Raw genomic sequence first — 22,477 nt, 5'->3', positions numbered from 1 at the left:
GAAATAAAGTATTTTACCTTCTTTGGATATCCACCTATCTTCGTGCTCTTTACCTGATATCTACTATGTTCTGAAATATAAAAGATTTCGCCCCGTGTTCGAGGAACTCCACGGGTGGTGGGAAGTGAGAAACTCTCTCCTGTTAATAATGACATTATATTTGAAATAGTAATGTTTACAACATACAATTGCGACGTTACTACAGTATTTTTTTGTCATTTTCTTTTTCTTCCTTTAAGATAATTGATAATGTTCTCGCAAAAAGAAAAAAAAAAAGAACGGTCACACGCATTTCGTCTCACGATTCATTCACGGTCGTAACGTGTTTTACAATTGCGTCTATTCTTTTCCTTTCGCTCCCTCTCTCGCACTCGTTCGCCCTTTCTCTCTCTCTCTCTCTCTCTCTCTCGCATCCTTCAACTCTTTCGTCGGGGAATGCACGGATTTTGCGAGCCGGGATCCACGTCTAATCGCATGTACTAACGTGTCGAAAAATAAACGGCGAAATTGTACAGTAAATGGATGTTCGGTGTTTCCTTTTTCTTTCATTTTTTTTTTTTTTTCGTTTTTCCAAGTTTCCTTCGAAGGGGTAGGAGGTGGAGGCAATGGACAATAGTAACCGAGCAACAGGACCGGAAATTAATTTCATTAGTATATTGTCATATTGGTGTCTGCTTTATGTTCTAAAACGTTCTCCAGAAGATGGGCGAAACCGGCCCATCGGAAATCTTGGGTCACACGGACTACATAACTCTCCTTTTTTTCTCTCTCGCGTGTTTTTAGCTGATTGCTAGCTGCCACTTCACGCTCGTTCACCTTAACAATAAGCAATAAGAACAGGACTTAGCCAGTCGTCAAACGCCACGTGTTCGATCTGCCTTTCCCTTTCCCTTTTTCTTTTATATTCACTCTATATGCGTGTGTTTTTTTCGATTTTTCCCTTTTTTATTACGCTTTTTCTTTCCTCTTGCCCCTAGCAACGACTACGAGTAGTCTCTCTCTCGCTATATTAAACGTACTGTGACCTATGGACTATGGCACTTGGTGCAACTAGTTCGGATTTCTTGGATACTGCTTATACGTGTAAGGTACTTAATTATTATCATTATTGTTAGTTATTTATATATATTTGTATTTATATATATATAATTTTTATATTTATATATATATATATTTATATGACACATGATAATTCGTGCGTTTCATTATGATACAGGCGTGCGCAAGGCGATACAGTCAATTTACTTTGCGATTTTCCTTTTTAATCAGACACTTTTTACTACAAAGTTTTTTTAATCTTTATAAATCTTATCTTTAACACTTATTATTTCAAACTATTGTTTAAGTTTCCATTTCTTCCGTTTCTTTCAATGAGAAATTGAAAACAATGATTGGAAGAAAGAATAGATCAAGAATAGATTTAGCGTCGCAACGCACAGACGTTTTTGATTTGGTAAAAATACCTTGGCTGCATCGCCTTGGACAAGAGAGTCGATCGAATTCAATTATCGAATTAATATCTTTTATATCTGCTTACGGGCTAAGGGATCTATTATACAGTTGAATAATACAGTTGTTGTCGCCGCGCGAACATTATAGAACGCAGGAAAAGATCGAGTGCGGGTGCGAGTTTTTATATTTGAAAAGGAAATGATCGTGCGTACGCTGTCTTCCTCTCTCCTCGCTTCTAGAATTCGAGTCGACATTTCGATCACTAAATTTATTACGTCTACATGCTATACAGTCCGTCGGTTTCGCCTAGAAGAAAAAGAAAGAACGATTCTCTTCTATATCTATAGGCCATTGCTTGCTTTTCTGTGTTCTTTTTGTTCAAATTAATAATTAAATAATATCATTGTATACCTTCTTCATGTATCCCAAAACAAAATTCATTCTTTCAATTCCTGTGCAGACGTTTCTCTTATGAATTTCCGCATTCCTGTGCATGTATGAACGTACATTGAACGTACAAATACATCGTTTAGCACCGGTCCTTACTTTCTTTCTTTAATCTTTTATCGTGTGAAACGGAAAATAGTCAAGACAAATCCACACACGTTTAATACTTTTACAATACGCATAACGTCGTATTGCTTCCTCCGCTCCAATGCATTGGCACTACGCGCGGAATCGTGTCGCTTTAATTTAATTTCGATTAATATCTTCAGCATAGAGTCGTTTCTAGATACATCGACTTAAATTACCTCTTCTTCCCTCCTTTTGCTATATCCTTTGATCATTTTGTGTGTCGCGGCAACGTATTACATTTGACGATCTTACAACTAGTAAACGCGAATTATGTGAAAAAAATTAGTTTGGTTTATTTGTTCATACAAAAAAGTCTCATTGAATACTCATTTAACATCTTATCCCTTCTACCAGTATTGTTGCCACATTTACTTTTTCTTCGCGGTATTTCTCTTATGCAACATTAAAGCGTGGAAATCGAGCTTACTTAGCTAAGAAACAACGAATCGTTTGAACGCGCGTCTCTTCCTCTCTCTTGTCTATTTAGAAAAGTATCTTTAAGGAGCAAAGTTCCTCGTCTTACGGCTTGTATATCGATATAATAATAATAATAATAATAATAATGATAATAATAATAATAATGATAATGATAATAATAATAATAATAATTGTTATTCGCCGCTTTTTTCCAACGATATTATATATACTTAAGTAAGATAATTACGCGTGACGTATTTACAAATTGAACTTATTGTACATTTTCACGATCGACGTCTCGTGAAAAATAGATGTTCTCTTCTTCTTCGCTTATAAAATCCTTTCTTCTTCCTATCCTGACAGTTTGTCTTTCTTCCCTAACTTGCATGCGATGCAACTCTGGGCGTTTGCCGTTTCTCTTCTTTCTCGCGCATTACTTTCTGTTGCCTAGATTTAGCCTCATCGTCGTTTCAATACGAATCGTGCAAGTCGTAAGACGCTCTCGTCTATAAGACACTATTATTATAATACCAGCCCTACCATGTATCGATATACAGCGAACGTGATCATCGAATCAAGGAATATACAGTTCGTTCGGTTCGGAAGCACTGAACGCTCTATGCATCGAGAACGCGGCGATCCATTTCGACCGCGATCGATAACAAGTAGACCCGAGAATACAAAAACGATTAACTTATCAATTATCATTTCCACGTATCGGCGTGTTGTACTATATGAAAATACAATATAAGGCTGCGCTTATGCGTTTCATCCGCGAAATCGCAACTTAATCTCCTGTTTGCCGCTTCTTAAACCTTCATCGATTTCAATGTACCGAATAACAGCGATAATGATATTAACAATATCGTTTAAATTATCGTGCACTTCTATTGTATTTCTTATTTTGTTCTTTTTACAGAGATCAAATTTCAAAAATATTCTTGTTCCATTATATATTCTGTTTTTTTTTTTTTACAGAGGATCGCAGCGTTTGATCGAAATAAGATATAACTGACATAGGGAAACGAAAAAAGAAGAGATACATTGGATCCGATGGAGGTTTAATGCAATAAACGATACACATCTGTTAATAAAACTGCGTGTTTTCACCGAAACTTCTCTGAATGATATTTGAGCTGCATGAAAAATTCACCCCGGCACAACTTTCCGTTGTAAGATATCGGTATCGATTATACGTAATATTTGCTAAGGGCATATATCTGTTAGATACCGCTGTATGTATACTATAAGAGCTTTTTTAGGTGTACGTTTCTTTAAGGCCATGGCATCTGTAAATCTTCCTTTGTATTACGTAAAAGTGAGAACTATTTTCAAAAAAGTTCGGGATTATTTTAGTTTCGCAAAATTGTCTGTCTCTGTCACTTATGTACTTACAATTCTAATGTATAGTCTTAATCATAACCGTTTCCTTCCGTGAACAAGCATAGCATTACGCAATCGTATACCTACGAACAATACACAGTTTAACAATTTCCTTCCCTCTTTTCATAGTCCGTGAACGAAATTGCACAAAAAGTTAACGGATATAATTTATGTTGTACGTAATATAATATGTCATTCTTATATGATTCATTGGAAATTCTAAGGAAAAAGAAAAATAAAATACGAAAACGGTTGGGATATTATTGGATCTGTTCGATTTCGTAAGTTTGAGGCTATTGAAAATTTGCATTCTCCTCGAAAGGTTTCATTTGCGCTTTTACATGATATTGCTGCAAGTACAACAAAACAAAAAAAGCCAACAATAATTATCAGCATCGATCATAATAAGGATACGAAAAAAAATAAAATAAAAATTACAATTGGTAATAATATATTTTTTTATAATAGTATAATCAATGGTGTTTATATATTTATATATATATATATATATATAATTATATTTATATATATAATGGGCAAATTAATATTTACAGAATACGTTGTAGCATTAGCTTTTGCGGGTTCATGTTCCACTCTGGTTCTCTTTTCTTTTCATTCTTTCTTCCCTTCTGCTTTGCACAGTTTCATTTATTTATATCTATATATCTCTACATATAGCTTTTCTCCCTGCCGCAAAAACGAAACCGAGAGAACTATGGCAACTAACGTAATTAATGGCAAGTTTTTTGCTATTCGAAAGATCAGAGTAAAACGTTTCGGTGGATAGTGTACACATGGAATGAAACGACGAGAAAAGAAATAGAGATAGTACGACATAATGCAAAATGAACAAAAGAGGCAAAATAAAAAAAACAAGGAAAACAAGAATTGATAAATAAAATGCGCATTAACGTAAAACGACTTAATAATAAAGAAAATAAACGAGTTAAAAACACTTTACATTCACAATAATTCGACAAACAAACATATCGCATAATATACAATAATGAGCGAAACTAAAAAGTAATAAAATAAAACTATCGCAGATTCTCTTTTTATGAATATTCATAGGTAGAATTTTGTATGCGTTCCAATTTTTTTTAAAGCTCTAAATGCTTTACCGAATGCATATATGTGTACACATTCAACGTTAAATTTCATTACTCTTTTTTCCTTTCCCCTCTTTTATCCCTTTTTTAATACCAAAGTTTTACAGTACTTCAATGATATTCTCAGACAACAGAATAAATAAATTCTTCTTTTTGGATTTAAATGAAGACCGCCTGTTTTTATATCATGGAACAAAAAGTTCAAACATAACAGATTTCTATTGCTGATCTCAAATCTTATATTCTAAACATCCAACAACAAGAAACAGAAGAAACATTTGAATCGTGCTGCAGCCGAGCAGTGAATCGTTCGATGATTCTTTTTCGCTCTTTTTGTATTTTCCCCCTTTGTTTTGGAAGTTTCATATTTGTACAAAGACATTGTGTAATATTCGTTTCTTTCCCTCTCTTTTTTTAATTTTTCTTTATAGATATAATCTCTCGTGTAACTTTGGACGTGCCTGTGAGATTCCAAAAATAGCCGGTATGGAAGCCATAGAATCATTCCATAAGATTAGCATTTAGGAAAGTAAAATAGTTCGTTGCACATTCAAAAACGCGTTCCAAACGGCTGCTGCGCAAATCAATGTTCAGAATAAGAATATTATAATTCAACATACTTTGAAACTGTGAGAGGATAGAAAAATCACAGAAAAACGCTCGTTCCCCCTTGAATAATCAATAATAATAATATCCATGAGAGTCAGTGTTATGAAACGCACAAAAAGGGCACATACATAAAGAGGTCGCCAGTTCTACTTTTATAATCCAATATTCATTTCTCGTAAATACATAAACACATATTTAACATTTCGTAAATAATACACGAGATAGTACTAAAAAACAATCGACAAATAAATTTTGATAAATATATTACAGCATAGAGAGCGTACAAGAAAATTTCGATTTCCGTTTGATGGTGTTCAAGTGTTATAGATTTTTTACTTTTTTTCTTTTGTATTCTTTGTCTTTGTTTTGTAAGGAAATTTTCTTTTTTCTGTAGTTCCTCTCCAAGTTTCAAATATCATTACAAAAAGAATTCATATCTTCCAAATAAATGTTTTTTTTAAACAAAACAACTGAGCATAAAGACTATCACTCAAAAAGAAAAAAAGAAAAAAAACCGTATAAAGTTTGCGTTCTAATGTGCACATATGAAAAATGCCTTTGACATACGCCCTTAATATTTTCAGTGAACATATCATATTAGATATTATATATAGTTATACTATGTATAGTATGACACTGAGGTGTATAATACTACAGACCTTAGGTCAGTAAGTTCAAAGGCAATTCTCATGTACCATTATGCATTTTCTACCAAATGATATACAAAAGTACTACGTAAGATTGACTTGTAAAATTTTGTTTCCGCAACAAAATTTTACCACAATGGTTTCGAATATTTTGCCTACTTATTTTAATATAGTATCATTTGAATAAATGGATGTGGTTGCGTCTAAAATTATCGCTAATAGGCGCTTTTTGTTCATTTCCTTCATACAAGAGCCAATAGCTCTTGAAATACAATTATAATAATATGATTAGATTTTACAGCTAACATAATATTAAAAAAATTGGATTACTTTAAAAATTCGAGATTACTTTTTTTTTAAAACTGTTCCTTGGACAGTATATCGCTTTTCTTTACTTTTCTCCGTAAACTTTTCCTTTCTTTTTTTTTCACTGGTATACATCAATGCACATTACGTAAATTTCTTTTAAATTTACTTTTTAAATATAGTATCGTTTTATTATGCACTTTTCCCATCGGGCAATTTAGAGCCATCACTATTCACAATATGGATAGTAGAATTGAAGAACTGTATATGTGTATTATGAGGTACACTTACATTGCAAAAAAGATTCTTAGAATTGTACAGGTCTTTCAGTTTCATTTTGATTATTCCAGTTGTGAATTTTACATATCACATTTTTTAGACATCTGTTTCAGTATGTCATCATTGATCTTCACTCTGCTTGCACTAGCCTGCCGTGCTTCAAAATTTGTACCACAGATTTATCAAAGCCGCACTTGCCCTATCATTTAATTATTGTAACTGCTTCTAATTGTTCTTCCAATTTTTATCTTCAAGCTAGCTGACTTCATTCAGCATGACCAACAATTCCATCATTATGAATACACAATATGCACTTCTTCGTCCTTTCCTCTGTTTTAATGCACTAGTGTGTTAAGTTTCGTTCAATCGTGAATGAGAAATCTTGTAGTGGGCCTTCCTCACAACTTATACGAGGTCAAAGTGTTTTTGTTCAAGTAGCAAATCATTTGTTTAATGCTACTGTCTATTCGCGTTTATTAACGATACGATTATACACAATTTACATCCGCGACACTGTGTTTTATCGTAAGCTTAGAGAATTATTCCTTTTTATCAATGCTGTTGCATTGCACGAACTTTTTCATTGTTTAAACAGTTTTTTTTAAATATCGTCACGATTGTCACGTGTCTTTTTCCTAACGGCGTATACACATACGTTTTTTCTTAATTCCATCTTTTTACACAAATCCACTGCACTTTCTTTGCTTTATATACGAAGTTAAGAATTAATGAAACTTAATGGAAAGTCACATCAAAAGTTTGTAGCATGTCTTCGGTTGATTAACGTTTAACCACAGTACTTTTTTTTTGTTACACGTTTAAATAAATTTCATGTTATCTAATTAATAGATTTGCTTACATAAGAAATTCATCGTCACTTATTTTTCTTGATTATTTGACGTCTTTTTTCTTTTTCGTTGCGGAGTTCTTTATTACATAATCACAAGAAATATTATTTTTATCTTGTGAAATTGCTTTTAACAAAGAGCAATGAAAAAAGCAAAAGAGAAGAAATCAGTTCCTAACAGTCTTCCTTCCTCCAAATAAAACTTGTGTTGCATCAGATAAAGTTGTTCCTCTATATCTGATCAATTATAAATATCAATTAACGTATATCTGTTTATATTAAGATATACATCGGAACGAAGAGTACTAATTCTGTAATAAAAAATATACTTTCCATAATAAAGACGATGACAATAATGATAACAGTATGGTCCAACGAACTTTTACTTATATACTCGCGAATATAATATTACAAAATAATGAAAATGGATGTAGTAATTTTAATCACCGCGATGATGGCGAAAATGAAGCGAATAACGACAATGACAATGACAATAATAATAATAATGATGATAATGAAATTATCATTAATTGGAATACGTTAACAATAACGGTAGCTTTACAAAATAACAATCACAATGAGGGACGCGAAGGAACAAGTGTCATAATAAAGAACTCTGCAACAAACTACTCCTTGTTTGCAATGCATGGGACTTACAGACTCAGTGTTGATTGCTTTATTTAGTTTATGTTAGTTCCTAGTTGACCATAAGTGTATGTGATTCCATTGGTGCCGCACTATCGTATAACGTGTCTGTATCTTGTGTAGGTTCACCCTGAAGTTGACATTGATTACTCAATGTTCCAGCACCACAGTCACAGAAGAATCTGAAAACATAAGTCAATTACCAATCTGTTACATGCAAAAACTTTATGGTACTGCAACATATTTAACATTATAAATTTCTTTTGGTGGATATTAATATTATCAATGATACTTACCGGTCATGTCTAATGAATTCTACGTCGTGCCCAGCATGACAGGTTTTTATGCAGTTTACACAAATTGCATTACGATCTGTTGTATTGCATGTTTGGCAACGATAGAAATCATGCATAGGGAAAGAGGTATATGACGAAATTTTGTATAAACATTGGCCGTTTCCGACCGCTTTTTCAACTGCATCTTGATTATTAAATATTTTATTGCCTGCAAAAATAAAAATCAATGACCATCTATTCTTTTCATATGATTTAATACTATACATGTAAAGAGAAATATGTTAACCTCTAGTTGTTGGTTGTACTCCACTCGCTAAACATAGACCGCCGAATCTGTTATTGAAAATTTGATTAAATTCCAACGTAGCAGTTGCATTGTTCGTTATTTCGACACCGGCTGCCAATCCATCGAAAATTCGGTTTCTCCTTAAGACAGGATGGGATTGTGTAGAAATAAGCACTCCTGCTTGAGCGTTACGAAATATATCATTTTCTTCGAGGACACCTGCGTCACAAAATGAAATACATGATTATTTTAATTAGAGAAATTTACTAAAATTAAAAATAAATATAAAATTTACCTTTGCCACCATTAAATATACAAATTCCACCATCTCGCCCATCGAATATTTTGTTTCTTTTTAACGTAGGATTACTATCTGTTTTAATCCAAACTCCAGCCATTGCATTATCAAAAATTTCATTTTGTTCGAGTAAACCTAATCCGCTATTATACACAAGAACGCCACCATTTTGTCCACCCCATATTTTATTCCCGCGTATTACTGGATTACTTCCAGTTCTAATTACAAGACAATTAATAAAGAGAAATAAGAAAACATAATATTTATTTCTTGATACAATATCTTACCTTATTTGTACTCCTGAATACAAATGATTGAAAATATCATTGTCTTCTAGTTTTCCATGTCCATTATCATAAAAATAAACTCCAACTTGTTTTCCGCTATGAATACGATTTCTTCTTAATACCGGTGTCGATCCTGTAGTTATCCAAACACCTGCTAATGTATTTGCATATACTTCATTCTCTTCGATTAATCCTTGTCCCTTTTCATGCACGTATATACCACCATGTTGACCATGATGTATTTTATTATGTCTAACAATAGGATCCGAATTCGTTCTGATTTGTATACCCGCCAGCGCGTTACCATATATATTATTGTGTTCGATCAAGCCTCTTCCTTCTCCAAATATATATACTCCCCCTTGATGACCATTATAAATTTCATTTCTACGAATAGTGGGATTCGAATTGGAGGTAATCCAAACACCGGCGAAATTATTTGAGTGAATTTTGTTATCGATAAATTGCCCTAAACCATTCTCATGAACATAAATTCCACCTGTCTGACCATGGTGTATTTCACAATGCACAACCGTAGGGTTAGCACCAGCTTTTACTTCAAAACCTGCTATTCGATTATTATGGATATCGTTAGCCTCGAAATACCCGAGACCATTATCAAACGTAAAGATTCCGACATCCCTTCCGTGATGAATATGATTTCTTCGCATGATTGGATTTGCATAATTCTTCACCCAGATTCCTGCTAATGCATTTCTGGAAATTTCATTGTCCTCGTAAGTTCCTTGTGCATAATCAGTGACATAGAGTCCAACATTTTCACAATCCGATATGTCACAATTTTTCACTACAGGATTCGCCCCTACCCCAGACACGCAAACAGCTGCTCCAACTAAAACATCGGAGGACCAATAGTAAATTTAAAAATAAATAAATCTAGAATTCAATAAAAAAATTATTTTACAATCTAGACGTGTTACTTACCAACACTCGAACTCCTAATAATACAATGATCAACCGTGGGACTGCAATTTTCACCAACTTCTAAACAATAATGTTTATGATGCGGCACTGTGCTAGTAACGTCTGGAGTAAACTTTAATGTGAGGTGACCGGCATAAGCTCGTTTTGCTCCTTCTACAAACATAACTGTAGATTCACTTTCTCGTTCTAATATAACAGATTCTGCCACATTTCCGGGTGCTGCTCCGATTAATGCAACGTCGCTGTCGATTACAAGAAATTCGCCTCTATATATTCCAGCATGTAAGAAAACTAGATGTTGGGGTGCTTCTTCTGTTACCTGGGAATTGTTTCCACAACAATTCCCTTGACCACTTGTAGTTGTGCTATTATTTGACGATGGGCCACTATTGCTTCTATATTCATCTACATAATCTAATGCTCCCTGAACTGTATTAAAGTATGGCAAATTCCGACCTTTAAACTTCAAATCCTGAAATCCTGGCCTAACATGTACTCCTCTATATAGTTGTCTAAAGCTTTCTTTCCATGGATTTGGATAGTCTGATTCATCCGGGGAAACAAATTCAAATTTACAAGGTGCAGGATTAAATAGTGGTAAATCATATTCATAGACTTGCTGGTAGAGGGACTTCCATAGTTCAGTGTCATTTGCAATTGTTTGAAAACGTTTGCAAACCTGGGAAACTCTACATAGATCTTGTTCCATTAGATAATTAAATATAGTAAGCAGCACTTCATCCGGTAACTCATACTGAAGATAATGTGCTGCAGTATTTGTATTTGTACCTGTAAAATAATGAAAGATTTTAAAAGATTCTTTCATTAAAGTAACATCTAAGATGACATTTAATTATTAGAAAACATACCATCTGTGGATAATGAACAAGTCCGCCTAGGTCGTTTTCTTGCTGGTAGAGAGGAAGAACCAAGAGTGGCTCCTATACTACTGCCACCTGAAGGAGGTAGGGCAGAACTGGTACCAGGAGCAGGATCTGGATGTGGTGGACTTTTACGTCTTAGATCATATGGAGATGAGTGAGAGTGTGACGGGGAAGGTGATGGTGCTGCAACACCAGAAACACTGGGTGACGATCCTCTTCCACCACTTCCACCCCCACCTCCACCTCCTCCTCCTCCCCCTCCACCACCAACTCCACCCCCAGGAGGTATCTGATTTGATGCTGAACATGGCAAGTCGCATGGCTCGGCTGGAAACCAACAATGTTACAACTACTAATATTGTTATATTTAATATTTTAATACATATATTAAATACCAAGTATTTATCAAATTTATAATTAATTTAAAATAAATGAAAGAATAACTGCATATTTTATATTACACAAATAATAATCACAGTCATATTAATTTGTTCTGCTTTATGGATGCATATTTATTTTGAGTCTTTTAATCATAATTGATTTAAACATGTTTTGACATGCATACACATTGACAAATTTATATTAAAATCATAATCATAGAGTGACACTAATATATGAATTACTATTTAATTGACAAGATTGATTACAAAGCATAAATTTAAAGAATGATATGTAGGAGATGAAGTCAGAAACAATTTATGAAAGACATTATTGTAAATCTTGGAACATATATCAAGTCTTTCCTATGTTCAATGTATGCATGTAACTAATTTTATTTATTATTTACTATATATAGTCCTTGCCTATTGGCACTATATATAACTAATTAATCAACCATATTTTAGGACAGAAGTATTATTATTATATTCAGAAAACAATAGCAACATCTGCAATTATGTATTAGGAGTACACAATGTGGTTTGGGAAAGTAGAACATTATACTAATTTAACAGAAAATCTATGGTTAGTATAATATCAGATTGAAAGATGCCTGATCTTATGCCTTGATATTACAGAGAGATTATCGAAATCACAGAAGTATCGGTTGTAAGTTTTGTACAGCTGAACGTTTAATAAATGAGAATTATAAAAAAAAGGGGAGTGGGGTGAGAGGAATAGACTTTGAGCCGACATTCCAGAGTAAAAATTGACGATCGTGAAGTACGCGATATCATGATCGATGTTAGTAAAAAGAAGGGTGGTGATAAAACTGGCGAGCGTATGTTGATTTTGGATAAACGTCAATGAGGTATCGGTTCTACGTTTTTCGGCCATCCCGAGCCTGAGAAAATCCTGTGAAAAGACGTGTGGGCAGTGGGTTTGACGGAGTTGTCGTTCGTTCTAATCTCTAAAGTGGGAATAGAATTGATGAGAAGGATTGAAGTTTGAATTCGTAGCTTGCAGAATCGTTTGGATGATTAACCAGGGAATATCGAAGTAGGTGAAGGCAAAGAAGTCTTTCGTTGAGACAGGTGAGCAGTGAACCGAGCTCCGGATGCAGAGTTCTCTTACCCGAGGTGGTTCTCGAAGGCAGAGGAATTCTGTTTGCACCTTTTCTTCGGGATCTTCGCACGTAATTGCGCGATGATGTGAACGACGCACTTGGCATTTTTATCGTGCTTCCCGGAAAATTATGCGAGAAACGGTAAAACAACTAAACACTAAACAATGGCGACACTTCCACCGAGCCCAGCGGCCATCTTCTCATTGACGGTAGGACTGCCGACTGGTGCCAGACCGCCAATCGGATGAATTTCTGTTCTCCCCTCTTTCCTCGCCGACCTCCCTCCTTCCAAAGCAATCCTTCTCTCTTGCCTTCTACCCCTTACCGATTCCCTCTTCTGCAATGGATCGCGACACAAGCAACCAACATCAGTATGGAGTTATGGAGACCATGGGCCGAAATACCGATTTATCCTGCATAACCGCAATTCTATCATGTTTCGTTTTATCGGTGATGTATGTCGCGAGTCTCTATGTATGGAATTCTCCGTACAGTAGGTATGTATGCCGATTAACAACCGGATAAACGTTAATCTTTAAATGTCCATTTTGTTGAACCGTGTATGCTCTCTCTATCGGTCCTTTAGCAGTGAACCACAGGAAACCACGAACAAAGTGTAACTGTATTCACGTCGGCCGAGAACATGAATATGTCTACTCTTTGATTCTCCCATTCACGCAGTCGCTTTTCTGGACAAGAATCGAATCTACAGCGCCTCTATTGGCCAACTTTTTCTTTCGATTTCTTCTATAATTGGCGCGTCATTTCAAATCGACTGTGTCAAATCACTATATCGATAACTATTTACTGCCAATAATATTGATTTTAAATGTTTAACTATATATTTTTCAAACATTGGAAATTTTATTATAGTTTCGTTTGACATTAAAATCCTAATTCTTTTCGGAGAATTTACTGTTAGTCGAAAGTTTTAATTAAAAAGTAATACTTTAAGAAAAAGCGCAAAATCAATAAAACACTAGTGAAACTTTTTTTATTGCAGGGAACATCCTACTGTAATAAAAAAAAGATTTTTTAGCGTTTTTATTATGTCCCTTATATCTCCTGCTTTATTGTATTTTGGAATCAATGAAAAAGTATTTCAAAAGGTAATTACATACAATGATATAATTAATTATATAGTAAAGTCCATATTGTAATTTACAACTTTTAGGCAACAATTTGGGAGTTATTGGGTCTACGATGGCCTGGTTTAATTCAAGCAATTGTGATACCATTATTATTAACAATGATACTATTTCTAGGGCCAATATGTGTACAAGGTTTCAATGGACTTTGGAGACTATATACTGGTTAGTATCTTGGAATGATTATATAAGAGCCTAAATATTTAAATCAAATAACTCGATAATTATGAAAGATTACTTTATAAATATATATTTAATGATTTTAGAGCCTATGTATTGGCTTGGGAGTGTACGAACAATAATATGGTGGAGAAATCTAGTAGTTGCTCCTTTAGCTGAAGAATGGACATTTAGAGCATGTATGTTACCATTGCTTTTGCAATGTTTTACACCAACTACTGCCATATTTGTATGTCCTTTATTTTTTGGTGTCGCTCATTTTCATCATGTAGTAGACAGGGTGAAAGCAGGCATGAATCTGAAACATGCCCTTTTTATATCTTGTAAGTACTTTTGTTTAATTTCAATTTAACTCAAGTATAGTATTAAATTTGTCATAATATATTTTTGATGTAGGTTTCCAATTTGCGTTTACGACACTGTTTGGTGCATATGCTGCCTTCCTTTTTGCTAAAACAGGTGTAGTATTTTAACCAACTATTTTTTATTTAATTTTATATGTCTTTTTATTTAAATACAATTTATAACTTTATAGGACATCTAGCAGCGCCGTTTACGGCACATTCTTTTTGTAATCATATGGGATGTCCTGATCTTTCTGAAGTTGTTGCAGTTAAAGATCCTTTAAAAAGAGCTGGATTGTTTTCTTTGTTTGTAATTGGATTAGTAGCCTGGTGCTTTTTATTGACACCAATGACAAATCCAAGATTATTTTATAATAATTTATTTTGGCATAAAAATTTTATATGAGTGTGATTTATTTGCAACAATGTCACTAATGTTATGTAAATTTTTTATAAAAAAAACTAGTCTAACTTGAACTGATATCGTTTTAAGAATTTATATTGCATGATATTTTTTAAGAAGTATTTGTTACTTAACAAAATGTATGTCATACAAGTTGACGAGACTGTTTTGCAAATTATATAATAGATATAATTACATATAAGTGCAATTTTATCAAACACAGACGTACTTTTATAAGTTAGAAGCTAATCAAATTCGTGTAATACAAGATTCTTTAGTTCTAATTTTTGTGAACATGTTTTGTATAATGTAATTATTATGCAAAAAAGTTACCATAGGCAACTTAATCATGCAATATAGAACTAATATAAAATCACCGTAGTGCCTCAAATTTAATTCAATTTACATAGGTATAATCATGAATGCCAATAGAACTTTAGACAAAGTTCTTAAAATAAAGATGTTAATAAAATATTGTATAGTTAAAAAGATATGACATTGTTACAATAAACAGTGTGTTATTTTGAACTGATAAAAAAATTGTTATTTCCATAAAAATATATCTTTTTGGAAATGTTTTCTGATATAATGTACAAGTGTGAAAGTTTTTATTTTAAATTTACTTAACTGTTTTCTACTTACATATACAGAAACATATTTACATTAATATAAGAACTAGCAATACATACATTTACTGTTTATTTAAATCACAGAAATAACAGATAACAGTATTACAATATTTGCCATAAATGTGTATAAGTATTTATATAGTAAAGAAATGCAAGGAAATATATAAAAGTTTATATATTCAGATAACATTCTTTTATTCGGAAAAACCATTTTAGAACTCATGTGTATGTCATAAATGTGATCAAAAACAGATGTGTATTTGATCTTGTACATTTTGATGCATACATTTTAATCATAATTTATTGTTGATAAAATTTGATATTTGATATACTTTGAATATATTTAAAGAACTGAATTTATAACATGAATGAATTCATTCTTTTTATAACATAGTAACATAGAATATATAATGGTAAAACTCTTAAATTACTTTAGAACAAAATTATAAATTGTATCTTGTATAATATTAGATCATTTATTGAAGAACAATATGTAATGTAAAATTTCAAGTGATGCAAAGAAAATGCATATTATTGTTCCTTATTTTAACTAATATATTTATTTATAACTATTAAAGTTGTTATATTAGGAACTATAACTGTAAATATTCTTTTGTTAATGATTCGAAATAAAGAAAATCATTTCTAAATATAAAAAATCAGTTCTTAAAGTTTCTATAAAATACATTTTTCTGTATTACCTTCATACTTGACTAGGTCCAGGTGTTGCATCAGTACTTTGTGATTGATTAAGAAATAGTACATTGCTAGTTTTTATACTTGGGCCTGTAGATATAAGTGATGGACATGGACTAATACATGGCGTTGAGGAATGGCTGTTACTTAAATCACATTGATCTAATAATTTCCAAAGTTCTTCTGGCGTGGGGCCACCAGAGACATCTACAATTAACATGTTTGGTATTATAATTGATATTATTATATTCATTAAAAAAAAAAAAAAAAAAAAAAATAAGGATATTACTTTGAGTAGAAGAGAAAGATGGTTCTAAAGCTGTTGTAAGGTCCCACATTTGAATGGTACCATTGGAATGACCAGTGAATATAAAACGCCTGGGTCTTGAACCCATACGACTGGATCCTTCACATTCATGCACATAAAAAGAGCTTATAATACTACCATCCACTGATTTGATTACACAGACTCTCTTTCCATTTGATGCTAAGCGTACAAACAATTGATCTGTCTCAGGTACAACTTTTTGAACAAAGACTTGTTCATCATCTTGTTCACCAAATGGTCCTAAGTTTTGAGGTGAAGTAATTAACTTTTGCTTATTAATAACATCACAATAATTTTTCATATAATAACATACCAAAGTCATTTCCAGCATTATAACTAATGCAAGATTCAATTGCTTCTAAAGATACAATTTTAAAACTAGCTTCTGGTGTTGAACCAGGTTGAGTGGAAATCATTCCTCGGAACCTTGTTACCGCCCAACTTCTAACATGGTTATATTCTGAACAAACGGATACTAAATATTTTTCTGACAATGTTACCTACAATATAATTTATTATATATGTAGACAATTTATAAATTCATTTTAATAGAAGTAAATACGATACATACTTTCGTTACACTACTTTGATGTACAGTAAATGTTTGAAACAGTTGTGGGCCATGTCCTACAGTTTCAGGATGTTGGACAATAACTCGAACACTGCCAGATTTTGTACCATATGCAATTTCAATCCAATTACCACAGACAGCTGCATAAAAAAATTATAAAATTACAGTATTCTACACTATTCTACACTATTTCTCTTTAAAATATTAAAATTTTTAACGTAACTACATGTCTTAATATAAAATGTAAATAACATGATATCGACATTACATATATTGAAAACTGTAGTAATGAAAGAAGATACATTTATAATATATTCGTTATACTCGTTAATTAATATGTTCATTTTCGTTAATAATTGACCTATGTACATATTACATGCGTTATAATATGACGATTAAGAAATAATAAATGTTCATAGACAGTCATTTTGAATGTTTTTTAACTAGGAGAAAGTGTATATTATTTATGTTTTAATAAAATTGTATGTATATATACTAGAAAAAACGGTAAGTATACAAATATTTACAATGCATACAACGAAATTATAATTATGATGTATGTAATAAATAAAATAATATTGATATGCATTTGGAATTGTTTAAAACAAAGGATAACTATGCAAGCAGAGGTATATGTTGTTTATTCCCTTTCCTTCCCCTCTCAGATGCTGCTATAAATATACTACGTCACTTGACATACGTAATAAAGTAAAAAAAAGATAAAAGTGTTAATAAGTACAACTGGATGCATAAGGATAGCGGGGTGTGTAGTCTAAGACAAAAATAATTATTAGTGCTTTAAATGTATTTTTGACAGTAGTTGATTGGATATATATTATTATTTTTTTGTATGTTCTAATTTAAAGTAATATAAATAAAAGCTATTTCTTTGATGTATGTAAATATATGCATAAAGGATTTTAATTAAAGGTGCTATTAAAAGCAATATATGAATATGAACTTGTGCATTGATTTGATACAAAATGATATACTATATCTGGAGAGGAAGGGTATGAATACTAGTACTCAAAGTAATGTGTTCTGTTCAATGCAATATAAAATGTAGAGAAATATGTATATGTCAATTTGAACTATGACTTGAATGTGAAAATATTGTAGAACATTGTCATATCGACCCATACTTGCCTTGTGCTATTTATCCAGTTGTACGAAATCATGAAGCAAAGAATGTAATAATAAACTCTTATTAATATTTAAATACAGCATTGAACTTTATAGTAAAAAATACAATACTTGTACTTGAATAAATATGACACTTATTGATGTAAGTAAAAAAAAATTAGACTTTCTATTACAAAGAACAAATACATAATGAAATTTGTGATTAGAATTAATTAATGATATATAAATAATAAAAAAAGTCGTACAATCATTAAAGAATGTAAAAAATATATATTATGAAAGTGACGTTTGTTATTACATTCCTCAATACACAAGCAGATTTAATAATTAAATTTTAGTCCACTTATTTATACGTCACTGGAAAAGATATTTCTGGAATAGAGATACTGTAATATTCAATGTTATGAACCATAAATTAATTATCATTTACCTACAACTTTTATATTTAACTATTTACCATATTGCAATATGAAAAATGAATATTAAAACTTACATGTTTTTGGTGTTAAATATACAGATATGGCGGTAATGGGATCATAGTTTGGATCGCGGTATAATTCAGTTACAAGTAAGTCATTGTCCTTCATTCTTAAAGGAAACTTTTCCATGTCTGAAAATTAATTGTGTATTCAGTCATAATTATAAAATCTATTTTATTTTAGAAGTATTATGACTTTTTATTACCGATATAATAAATAGATCCATTGTTGCAACCTAATAGAAGAAACGAACCAGCTGTGTCAAATGACAAAATAGGTACTACATCTTGTATTTGCCAATGATGTGTCATAGCATGCCATACACCGATTTTGTCAGTAGGAGATAGAGCAACTAACTGGCTCCCAATAAAAAATAAATATTCCACACGAACATTTAGATTAAATGTACCAATATTCTTCATTCCATTTGCTGAAATACTCCATAACCTGACCTGATTCCCATAAGAAATTGCAACCATTTTAACATCGCCACTGGTACTTAATTTTGATGTTATTGCCACTCTTTCAATTACTGATTCAATGTGAGGACTAGTAAATGCATGTTGCCAACCAGATGAGTCTTTAAGTCGATAACATGTTATAAAATGAGCATAAGCAATTACAATCCAATTATGATGTGCTTTTATGATCTGAACTCTTAAGGGATCAACCCATGATGAAACTATATGAAAAAATATGTTTTAATACTATTTTTTTTACTAGAATCATAAATAAAATAATTATATGTTTACCTTGTTGAGGCCCAAATACTAAATTTATATCATTTTTATACAATTTATTTAAATCTGCTGAATTATTCCTAACATGTCTTAAATCTAGAGATGATGTACGTGAATGTGGTAAGCCTTTTTGTTGGATTCTATAATCTAATGAAGAATTTCGCATATGACTATTAAGTACTCCTTTATGGTTTTGTTGTCCTAAAGTAAATGTGTATTAGATGTTTGCAGTAATTAGTAAATAAATAAAATTAATAAATATATATTTTGTACCATTATTATTGTGGCTATTAGAAGTTCCAGGAGTTGTAATTTGGGAGGTAGATGGTACATCCGCTCTGGAATTTGTATTATTGGCAGGACTTCTGCCATGAACAGACACATCTCCTACATTTGATGCAACAGTGGTAGGTTCTTGCAATGGTATACCTTTCCAATTATAATATATAAAATCTAAGTACAATTGCAATTTATATATATTTTTCTTAATTAAAGAAGATTGATTAATCTTACTTGGTGGTGGTAAATAACCATAAAACAAAACATCTCCACATGAAGACTGAGTTAAATCTTCGCATAGCATTAATCTCTTAACCAATGGAGTAATACCATAATATTCAGCTTCGTGTCTCAATGTTCGAAGATCTACATTCTTTAAATCAATATCCTTTGTACGAAGATAATTTAATATAATAGAAAATAATTTTGGATCTCTATCTATAAATAATGCACCAATTTCATCTCTGTGACTGGCAATTCTGTTACTTAATAAAGCTGTAAAAAATGAATCTGGAATCCATGTTAGCGTCTGCTTTGATGTTGAAAACCTAGATAATGAATAATTTCAGATAGTTACAAAAATAGCTTAAAAATTATCACTTTTTAAATTTCATAATAGCATTTGGTTGTCGATTAACAATTAAAAAAGATTATATATTTATCATACTATGCCTGAAAGTAAGTAAACGCTTTTGTTTGTACCTTGTTCCACCAACGTTCAAATGTACAATATCACTAAGTCCAAAAGAAGGTGGTACAGCCATCATTATAAATGATTCAAACTTTTATTTTGATGTTGCATGTCTTATTTTAATATTTCTAAAACGAAAAAAGAATTATATTCTACTTTCGATAGGTTATGAACAAGAGAATAACTTCAACTTCTGGTTAACTCCACAGTTGTACAGTGAGTGTCGCTTTAATGAAACCCATATCAGCACAGAGAGGTACCTATCTACACATACAGATGTGCGTGTGTGGTATTGGTTTAAATTAAAATCACTGTAACATAAAATAACCTTAGCATGTGTTACAAAATAAAAATTTTATAATTTATACATCAATTAATAGCAAAATAAACAGTGATAATAAATTGTTCTCAATTAGAAACATTTAATTGATTTATAATTATTATAATTTATAATTATATTTTAAATAATTTTAAAAGTGAAATTTATTTTTAATTAAGACATTCATAAAACAAGATAGAACAAATCTTTCATTTTGTACTTTTTTTGTTAAACTATTTGAATTATTGAAATATAGTTATTAATGATATTATGAATAATGAAATAATGTATCGTAATGGTATTTTTACTAATACGATATTTTATTTAATAATAGTAGCTTTAGTCGTATAACACATAAAAACTTTTCGCTAAGAATATAATTTTATTTATAATTATTAACGAATATTATCTTAAATATGTTTTCTATTTAGCAATTCAATTAGACTATTTGAATAGATAACATTTGTGCGCGCTTCTATATAGAAAAATCGGGCGCTCCTATTCGTGCAAAATATTGCAAATTCAAATCGAGCGTTCCGATTGACGCAGAATATTGCAAACTCAAATTGAGCATTTCTATTGGCATAAAATGTTGCGTCACTCGCAATTCATAGGAGACGTGTGGTGCGAGGTGACATTCTATTGTTGAAATTTGTGGAATAAAGATTGCGGCAGTACCCGTCATTATTAGTACTCTCATTTCGACTTTATCATCATTTTTACACTCCCACCTGCTTCATTTAAATAGTACGTACTTATTTAATTAATTATTAATTATCATTTGAATAAAATTAAGTGGTTTTGCAAAACGTACCCTGTACTTTTATCGTTGACTACATATCTGAAGATTAGAGACATCGATAGTTCATATTACCGGCCTTTGAAATAAAATTTGGGTTCTATTATTGCTTTATTTTATTATAATTTGTTCTATTATTATAAATTTTTAGTTTCATCATACATTTATTTGAAATTGTTGGTTTTCTTTACTGGTTACAGATGGTTACAGATTACTAGTAAATGACAAAGAGATACGGAAGAGATAATGGACGCCACAGATATTAATTAATTAATAATTCGTCGATTTCTCATGCAAACTTGATAATGATTGAGCTATTACAATAAGCCAAACGTATGTAAACGTTTATTTTTTCCTTTTATTGGATCAAAGGTAATCGATATTTGCTACATAATTGCTATATAACTTACAATTGATATATAATGACATTATTTTATAAATAATTGTATAATTTGTTGAAAATATTAAAACAAAAGAAAAAGAGATTATAGAAATGATCTCTTAAAAATATTTCGGGTATATAGATCATCATTAATAATCGGATATATCATTAAGTAATTAATGTTTTTATATCAATGTATGGCAAATTATATGAATCATTTAATTATTATTAGAAGATAGTCTATCGTGATGTCATTATGTTTTTATATATTTGTACGAGAAAATCAGTTTATTATTTTCTCGGAAGAGACCGAATAAAACTTGCTCAGGCACGTTCGGTGCAAGATTATATATATATAATATTATATACACTATATTATATATAATATAATATATATATATATATATATATATATTATATTATATATATATATTATATATATATATTATATATATATATATAATATTATATACACAATATACACTATAATCACTTCAGTCATGTTTAGTTAAGAAAGTTTAATTTATCATTATATTTAATTTATTTAACATTTTTCTTCAGAACAAATTATAATAT

General features: G+C 31.3%; 3 protein-coding genes across 6 annotated transcripts; 1 reads left to right on the top strand and 2 right to left on the bottom strand.

Annotated features, from left to right (window-relative positions):
• Positions 1-137: 137 nt before the first annotated feature.
• On the bottom strand, positions 138-12,928 carry LOC126921955 (F-box only protein 11). Of its 3 annotated transcripts, none has more exons than XR_007712604.1 (9): positions 12,779-12,928; positions 11,252-11,593; positions 10,383-11,171; positions 9,438-10,290; positions 9,148-9,368; positions 8,853-9,071; positions 8,567-8,774; positions 1,864-8,452; positions 138-1,758 (listed from the first exon to the last, which is right to left on the bottom strand). XR_007712604.1 is itself a non-coding variant. In XM_050734049.1 (9 exons), the coding sequence occupies exons 1-8, from the start codon at positions 12,873-12,875 to the stop codon at positions 8,323-8,325; spliced, it is 2,859 nt and encodes a 952-aa protein (XP_050590006.1). In that variant the 5' UTR covers positions 12,876-12,928; the 3' UTR covers positions 138-7,936; positions 8,283-8,322. The 3 variants fall into 3 exon arrangements, 2 of the variants coding, with proteins under 2 accessions (XP_050590006.1, XP_050590005.1); XM_050734049.1 differs by having other exon boundaries at positions 138-7,936; positions 8,283-8,452; XM_050734048.1 differs by having other exon boundaries at positions 138-8,452.
• Positions 12,929-13,112: 184 nt separating this feature from the next.
• LOC126921987 (CAAX prenyl protease 2) lies at positions 13,113-15,373 on the top strand. Its single transcript, XM_050734120.1, has 6 exons — positions 13,113-13,267; positions 13,774-13,879; positions 13,945-14,083; positions 14,185-14,421; positions 14,495-14,557; positions 14,634-15,373. Exons 1-6 carry the CDS (start codon positions 13,113-13,115, stop codon positions 14,846-14,848), a joined length of 915 nt encoding a protein of 304 aa, XP_050590077.1. The 3' UTR covers positions 14,849-15,373.
• LOC126921962 (SH3KBP1-binding protein 1) lies at positions 14,153-20,648 on the bottom strand. 2 transcript variants are annotated; one of them, XM_050734060.1, is made up of 11 exons: positions 20,413-20,648; positions 19,945-20,258; positions 19,705-19,860; positions 19,444-19,632; positions 18,897-19,373; positions 18,706-18,822; positions 17,070-17,209; positions 16,812-16,998; positions 16,460-16,738; positions 16,176-16,377; positions 14,153-14,396 (listed from the first exon to the last, which is right to left on the bottom strand). In XM_050734060.1, exons 1-10 carry the CDS (start codon positions 20,475-20,477, stop codon positions 16,178-16,180), a joined length of 2,124 nt encoding a protein of 707 aa, XP_050590017.1. In that variant the 5' UTR covers positions 20,478-20,648; the 3' UTR covers positions 14,153-14,396; positions 16,176-16,177. The 2 variants fall into 2 exon arrangements, with proteins under 2 accessions (XP_050590017.1, XP_050590018.1); XM_050734061.1 differs by lacking the exon at positions 14,153-14,396 and adding an exon at positions 15,528-16,073.
• Between the last annotated feature and the right edge of the window lie 1,829 nt (positions 20,649-22,477).

Source organism: Bombus affinis, chromosome 11 (assembly GCF_024516045.1).
Source record: "Bombus affinis isolate iyBomAffi1 chromosome 11, iyBomAffi1.2, whole genome shotgun sequence".
Lineage (NCBI taxonomy): Eukaryota > Metazoa > Arthropoda > Insecta > Hymenoptera > Apidae > Bombus > Bombus affinis.
Note: the sequence above shows the minus strand (reverse complement) of the source record. Positions and strands in the feature narration are given on the sequence as shown.